The 7,948-nt window shown below is 43.1% G+C and overlaps 1 protein-coding gene across 1 annotated transcript; it reads right to left on the bottom strand.

The window, feature by feature from the left end:
* Window positions 1–4,467: 4,467 nt before the first annotated feature.
* Window positions 4,468–7,616, bottom strand: LOC123123268 (uncharacterized). Its single transcript, XM_044543747.1, has 3 exons — window positions 6,804–7,616; window positions 5,634–5,922; window positions 4,468–4,827 (listed from the first exon to the last, which is right to left on the bottom strand). Exons 1-3 carry the CDS (start codon window positions 7,500–7,502, stop codon window positions 4,793–4,795), a joined length of 1,023 nt encoding a protein of 340 aa, XP_044399682.1. The 5' UTR covers window positions 7,503–7,616; the 3' UTR covers window positions 4,468–4,792.
* Window positions 7,617–7,948: the final 332 nt, after the last annotated feature.

Below are 7,948 nucleotides of genomic sequence, written 5' to 3'. Positions count from 1 at the left end.
CCGGACCATTCCGGAACTCCTCGTGATGTCCGGGATCTCATCCGGGACTTCGAACAACATTCGGTAACTGCACACTAATTCCCATAACAATTCTAGCGTCACCGAACCTTAAGTGTGTGGACCCTACGGGTTCGGGAATCATGCAGACATGACCGAGACAGCTCTCTGGCCAATAACCAACAGCGGGATCTGGATACACATGTTGGCTCCCACATGTTCCACGATGATCTCATCGGATGAACCACGATGTCGGGGATTCAATCAATCCTGTATACAATTCCCTTTGTCAATCGGTACGTTACTTGCCCGAGATTCGATCGTCGGTATCCCAATACCGCGTTCAATCTCATTACCGGCAAGTCACTTTACTTGTTTCGTAATGCATGATCCCGCGACTAACTACTTAGTCACATTGAGCTCATTATGATGATGCATTACCGAGTGGGCCCAGAGATACCTCTCCGTCATACGGAGTGACAAACCCCATTCTCGATTCGTGCCAACCCAACAGACACTTTCGGAGATATCTATAGTGAACCTTTATAGCCACCCAGTTACGTTGTGACGTTTGGTACACCCAAAGCATTCCTACGGTATCCGGGAGTTGCACAATCTCATGGTCTAAGGAAATGATACTTGACATTAGAAAAGCTTCTAGCAAACGAACTACATGATCTTGTGCTATGCTTAGGATTGGGTCTTGTCCATCACATCATTCTCCTAATGATATGATCCCGTTATCAATGACATCTAATGTCCATGGTCAGAAAACCATAACCATCCATTGATCAACGAGCTAGTCAACTAGAGGCTCACTAGGGACATGTTGTGGTCTATGTATTCACACATGTATTACGGTTTCCAGTTAATACAATTATAGCATGAACAATAGATAATTATCATGAACAAGGAAATACAATAATAACCATTTTATTATTGCCTCTAGGGCATATTTCCAACACTCCGTTGCGCAATGCAGTTTCAAAGGAAACACGTGTGTCTTGTTCCGAACGGGAAAAGAAATGGTCCCTGGGAGATTGCAACAAGGTTCCAGTTGTAGAAGGGACATGGATCCTCTGACGTGCCTTACCCTGCCTTTGGGCCGCTGACATGTGGGCCCACCCCGATGGGACCCACATGTCAATGAACCAATGGTAGGATAGCCCACATCAGGGGATCCTCGTCCGTTGCAGAAGGCCAAGCCCAACATTACCCTTGTTGCAAAATATGGCCTTCACATGGGAGAGATAAGGCCGCTATTCAGCTTTTCAGGGCTCTGTCCCGCCTGCCGAGGTGGTTGGTCTTCTTAAAATCATTTGACCGACACATAGGGCGACACACATTGACCTATTAGAGGGCACAATGCACATACTGGCAGTCGTACATATGAACCGAACCGAACCGAGCTAGCGGCACTGCACATATGAACGACTCTGTAGCAGACATTCAAATTAAAAAAACTGTTTTTTAAATGTATATTTTTTAGATTGCAAATATTTTTTGAAAACACGAACATTTTTTTAAAATTTTCAAACATTTTTTTGCAAAACGCTAACATATTTTAAACTTCTTTTTTTTAATTTTTAGATTTTCTTGAAAATTGTGAGCAATTTTCGAAATTCCGAATACCTGTTTGAAATTATAAACAACAATTGAACTTCTGAACATTTATTCCAAAAAGGTGATTTTTTGTGCTCCAAATAAATTTTATTTTTTGAACATTTCTTGAAAATTCTGAACAACATTTGAAATTCCAACAATTGTTGAAAACTGGTTTCTTTAGAAAATACGAATATTTTCTAAAAATTAAAAAAAAGAAAATTGTGATTGCTTTTTTGAAATTTCGATAATTTCTGAATTTTTCGAAAAATTATTGAAATTCTTGAGATTTTTGAAATTTATTAAATTTCCACGAAAGTGATATTTTTAAATTCAAAATATTGTTTAATAAAATGAGAAATATTGAAAAACATTAAGTGAATTTTGATACTGGAAACATTTCTAGAAAAGCGGCAATTTTTTAAAATTTTGAGCATTTTTTGAAGATTTTAACATTTATTAAAGTATGGGTATTATAAAAAAGGAAGGAAGAAATAAAAGAAAAAGGAAACAGAAAAAGAAAAAAAACTACACATCGAAAATTAAAAAACTGAGATATGGCCAGAAAAAAATATTGCAGAACCAACAAAAAGGAAAAAGAAAAAAATCTAAAAAGCCAGAAAAAAATATGTTTCTATGTTTAATGGTTCGGCCCACTTTGCTTCTGGCTCTGGGCTTTTTCTTTCATTTTCTTGTCATTCTTTTTTTGGTTGTTGGGTTTTTAGCTTTTTTATATGTCATTTAAAAAAACTGTTTCCTGTTTTTCCCTATTTTTTGTGAAAACAAAGTTTGTCGAAACCAATTAAAATGGATATACTTTTGAAGATCTCGATGCGAAAAACCTAACAGAGAAAACAGATTAAGATTTAGACGCATATTTCAAGAGATAAAACGTTTTGGACAAACGAATCTACGAATAAAGAAAAAACTTGTTGGTCGGCACCTGAGAAGGTGACAGTGAGCTTTGCAAGGAATATCCATTAACTACTGATTTCAGAGTTTCCGTGTAGCGCTGGGCGAAGACTAGCGAGTATGGCTTCCTTCTCGGCTGAAGATTTTTGTTCACCGTCGTAACTGGGCCGGTATGTTTCAATGTTTTTTTTTTCAATTGCTGGATATGTTTGATCGTCTTCTTTAACTTTGTTGGACTTGCCCATTTCTTCTTCTTTTGGTTTCTTTGTTTCTTCATCAGTTTTCTTCGGGGTTTTTTGTATTCTTCGTTGTACTTTGTTCATCGCTTTTTCTTTGATTTTTTTTCTAATTTCTTGGTTGCACTTTAGTTTTTTTTCTTTTCTTTGTTATACTTTGGCTTTCTTAATTTTTTATGTTCCTCCATTTGCTTTTAGTTTTCTTTGTTTTGGTTCTTCATTATACTCTGGTTTTCCTGATTTTTTTATGTTTCTTTGTTGCTTTTTATCATTTTTTTTGTTTTTAACACATGTCAATTTTTTCAGTTTACATATGAAACATATTCTAAATTTCTCAAATACAAGACGTACATTTTTTCTTCTTAACACAATGTTTTGAACATTTTTTTAATACATGGTCAATACTTCTACAAATACATGTTTAACATTTGTTTAATGATAACAAAGTTGTTTTTTTTACAAACTATGAGTTTTTTTACATTGCACAAACATTTTTACTTTTTCACAGATATTGTTTGGAAACTAGTGAATATTTCTTTTAAAGTGTCACATACATTGTTTAATGGCAATTAACATTTTCTTAACTATAGGAACATTTATTTACATTTTATAAACTTTTTTTAAATGAATATTCTGAAACTCGAGAATATTTTCTTTGGAATGTCATGTATATTATTCTAATGGTACATAACATTTTTTTATACTAGTCAAACACTTTTTTACGTATTACAATTTTTCGACGATGTAAATTTTCTTTTACTAGATGTTTTGAAGCCCTTTTTCAATACATGGTCAACATTTCTTTCAAGTACACACTGAAACTTTTCTTAATGGTAATGGTATGAAACATTGTTTTGTAGTATGCAAAATATTTTGTTCACATCGTGTATGCGTTTCAAAATTTTCACATTTTTTTGAATAATGGTAACATTTTTTATACTGTGTTAACATTTTTCAAGTGCATGGTTTGAATTCTTTTTAAGTAAATTAATGTATTTTAAATATGTTATTTTAAAATAAGAAGAAAAAATAGACTCAGTATGACTTCAGCACGACGACCAGCATGCCTACTGGGCCGGCCAGGACCGACTCCATGTAGTGTTCTCACGCGCGAGGCAGCCATTTGTCTCGCTATAAGCGAGACCTGGGCACACCAGTAGCGCTGCCTCTTTTTTCGACGGAGATATTATTACGGTGAAGAACTATATGTGACGGCCCGAGCCAGGAGCCCAAGATGAGTATGAGACAAATTTTTACCAGCAGTAGTTACTCAAAAAAAAAAAGAAGTTGGCACTCATTCATCAGCTTGTACACTGAATCTCACCAACCATCCTCTGTTCTTCACCGCAAACCCCAAAATTCTCTGCCGAGTTCCTGGCTGAAAACTTGTGATTAAAATGTTAAACTTGTGAATGCCTGGTCTGCCCAACGAGGCTAAGTACCGTGATGGCCAGAAGATGCAGCGCCAGTCACGGACAAGATGCTTACTTACCAAGTTACCAGTATGATCCAAAACAACCGTCAGCCTCTCATAAGTGCCCTGTTGAACAGATATACTACCTCCACTACTCTTTCGCTAAGAACCATTCTTCGTCCTGAAAGTCAAATCAGACGTAGTCGGGTCAGACATTTTGCTTCCATTTTCAATACTACACCAAGTGCTACTTCCAGATGGATTGCAACCGAGGAATGAGTCCACTGAGTTTTCCAGGCCAGGATATTCATGGACAGCACTATCTCCAATGATTCAATCAATAAACCAAGGGAATACAAATTTCCAAGTACCATCACCAACCTCCAACTAGTCTATAAAGTATAAACATACTTAGCACTACTAGTCTGTAAAGTATAAACATCTCTCCAGTCTTTCGCACGATCTGCCGGTTTAAATTAATCTATACCACTTTATACACAAGAACGGGATCCTAGTTGCCTCTGATACCCAGAAGCCAGAATAAACGATGTATAGCTCCAATGAATCAACCAGATGCGCAGCCCAGCATCCCACTGCTCAACCTGAAGTGACCGCGTCTTCCCTCCAAAGATTATGAGCCGTACGGCCATGGGAATGTCTTCGCCACTGAAATTCACAACGGAGAAGATCAGTAGATGAAGATAAAAATACCATGTACTAAAGGAGAGTTCAAACATCGCTGTATCCATGTACTTACAATGGGGCTGTATCATATGTGAACCATGCTAAACAAAACAAAATAATAAACTGTAGTACTATGTGAACACATGTTTTTTAATCACGCAAACACGTGTCCTAATGAGCAGCACTACTCAGTAGTACTATGTTTATACCCCTAACAGAATAATACCATACTGTCAGAACAGAGGAGAGGGAGGGTGTGTACTGAAGTACACTACTGATCTACTAGACGGGCAGACGGTACCCGTCTTGTCGTGTGAAATGCATTCTGAGCTAGACTGACTTCAGTAAAGAAACAAAATCTGCATCGTCTGCCTAAAGATGATATAACACAGAAATCTCCCACATAACTTCATTATCAGGGTTCCTTAGGGTAGCAGAAAAAAGATGAGCTGGCGTGTTATTTTATCAAATGGACACTCACTCTTTTGCTCCAAAAACTTAAAACACGGTGCTTGACATCACAGTCATGTTTCTGAGAAAAGGATTAGAATAAGACCACGTATGGTGGTAGTGCACAAATCATTACTGCACAAGTTGATATTTGAAATGATAAACTGGAGAAGGTGCGCTTTGCTTAGTCGGAAAACCCAACTCATCAAAAAGCTAAAGTACCCTAGAATCCTTCGCCGATTCCCTATCTAAAATCACAAACATGCCATACTGCTACAACTAAATTGGCACGATCAATGAATGATTGTAGTATAAGCAAGAAGGAATAGCAGACATACCTTTTGAGGACTCACGGACGAGCACAATGTGCATCGCTGCATTGTTCGGAGGCAGCTGCAGAAGGAGAGGAGTGAGCTTCCCGCTGATTGGGCTGCGTGTGCAGACGATCAGATCATCGATGCCTGTTTCCTCTTGTAACTTCTGGGTGAGCTCCTCCAGGTTAGAGCCATTAAACGTGAATGAGCGTCTCTCGATATCATCGTCCACGTCGCCCTTATCGTCTGCAATGTGGTAGTGGATCGCACGACCCTGCACCTTGTGCAACGGGGCAGAGAATGAATCGGAAGACTGACGATAAAAGAAAGAAGCACAGTGTTAATATTTTCTCACCCACCATAAAAGTTCAGACTAATGACGACAATACCAAAGATAAGTGTAGATGCAACGTGCAAGTTCTTCAGTACAGAAGATAAAAATTCTGAAAATTTCAACAATACAGAGTAATGCTATACAGCCTAGCTCGACTGTACAGAGCTGAGAAAGGAGAGTTTCTCAGGATGCACTTGACAGCACTTTGAAAAGTTACCCAAAATATGACAGAAGATTTGATGATGATGATGATGATTCCTTACCAACAAAAGAAAAGTTGGGATGAATGCTACAATAAGCCCAGCATTAGATTGCATAATACAGATTGCTTGCGATAGCAGCAACAGTTTGGGAGAGCTCAAGAGCGAACGTTACACATGACACATGAGACCAACAGAATTGCGTACACCCAACCAGTACAACAACGGCCACCACATAGCTATCACAACACGAAATGCGCAAAGCCTATCTACTTCAAGCAATGTGACAAAATGCAGAAAGCCTATCTATATCTACTTCATCGGCACATTCAAAGCAAAGCGACACTTGTATCTGGGCCATGTGATACAACCGATGCCAGCAATGTGAAGCCACATGACCACTGGCAGACAATTGCTGTGCATTGTGGGGAAATAATCTAAGTGTTTCTCCTAAGCGCGATTAGCATTCCAAAAGCACTAATCTAACACTTAGATGCAGTTCAGATTCAACTATTCTGCGAATTAAAACTGCGAAGCGCCTAGCAAAACTAGCAATTCGACGGACACAGAGACGAGCATTGCGAAGTCAATGCCGTCGTCAGGACGAAAACGGAAGTCAATTATTCGCAATCAGACGCAAGAGAAGAAAAAGGGGGATACCTCCAGCTTGGAGAGCCTGGGCTCCGGCTTGGGCTTGGGCGGCGGGGGCGGCGCGTAGTCCGGCGGCGGCGGGGACGTCTGGGACTTGGTGGGCCGGTGGTGCGCCTCGTAGGGGGTGGGGGCGGGCCTGAGCTTGGGCGCGGGCGGCGAGTCCGGCGCGAGGGCGGCGGGGGGCGCCGACGCGGCCTTCTCGGGCGCGGGCGTGGCCGGGCCGGGGGTGAGCACCTGCACGATCTCGACGTCCCAGAGCACCCAGTCCTGGGTGGCGGTGCGGTGCGGCACGTCGTGGGTGACGGAGTTGCGCCAGGGCGGGACGCCCCCGTTGGCGCGGAGGTACTTGTCCCCGCCCCCGCGGACGCCGCCGGCGCGGGACTTGAGGCGCACCTGGAAGCCGTCGCGGACGGGCTCCCACTCGACGGACGCGTCGGGGCGGCCCCCGGGCGCCGCGGCCGCCTGCAGCACCTTGCGGCCCGTCATGCCCAGCAGGAACGGCTCCGTGGAGGCGGCCAGGTAGCGGCCGTACCTGCTGCGGAGGCGCACCGCGCCGGGCGCGTGCGGCACGGGCTCCACCGTCCAGCGCGCGCTCGGGGAGGAGCCGTTGCGGTCCTGCGTGACGTGCAGCTCGTCCTCGTCCGCGTACAGGAACTTGTCGTGCCGGCTCTTCAGCCGCACCGCCTTGGCGTGCGCGAACAGCTCCATGCGCGGCCGGGGCTCGGCGGCGGCGGCGGTGGACTGGTAGTTGTCTGAGGGAATTCTCTCTGGGATGGTAGGCGGCGAGGTTGACGACGGGGCGAGGCGAGGTGATTGATTTTGGTTGTGGCTGTGCGCGGGGTTAATAACGGGGTGCGGGGTGTGGCTGCGAGTGGGGTCGGGCTGTAGGTGGGGCCGGTCTGTCGGTGAGGGCAGGGGTTTGTGCTGGTTTGACCCGTTCGGCGGCTGGGGCGCACGTCGGGCGCGGCGTGTTCGCGGAAATGGTGCGTTTGCGGTGCGGCGGGGGTCGGACTGGACCGGACCGGACACCGTTTACCACGCTGTCCTCGCCTCGTTTTACAACAGTTTTTTCTCCGCTTTCCCACGGCAGCGTTTCCGTCCCGCTGCGAGACTGAAACTGATGCAGCGTCACGTTTGGTGTAATCTTGTTGGGT

This window comes from Triticum aestivum, chromosome 5D (assembly GCF_018294505.1).
Source record: "Triticum aestivum cultivar Chinese Spring chromosome 5D, IWGSC CS RefSeq v2.1, whole genome shotgun sequence".
NCBI lineage: Eukaryota > Viridiplantae > Streptophyta > Magnoliopsida > Poales > Poaceae > Triticum > Triticum aestivum.
This window is presented reverse-complemented; position numbering and strand designations above follow the sequence as displayed.

Excerpts from the sequence above, each read along its gene's own strand:
- LOC123123268 (XM_044543747.1), bottom strand. The coding sequence starts at position 7,502 with ATGGAGCTGTTCGCGCACGCCAAGGCGGTGCGGCTGAAGAGCCGGCAC. Across the intron at positions 5,923-6,803 it reads CCAGGCTCTCCAAGCTGGAG|TCTTCCGATTCATTCTCTGC; the intron begins GTATCCCCCTTT and ends TTTTATCGTCAG. Across the intron at positions 4,828-5,633 it reads CGTCCGTGAGTCCTCAAAAG|TGGCGAAGACATTCCCATGG; the intron begins GTATGTCTGCTA and ends TGTGAATTTCAG.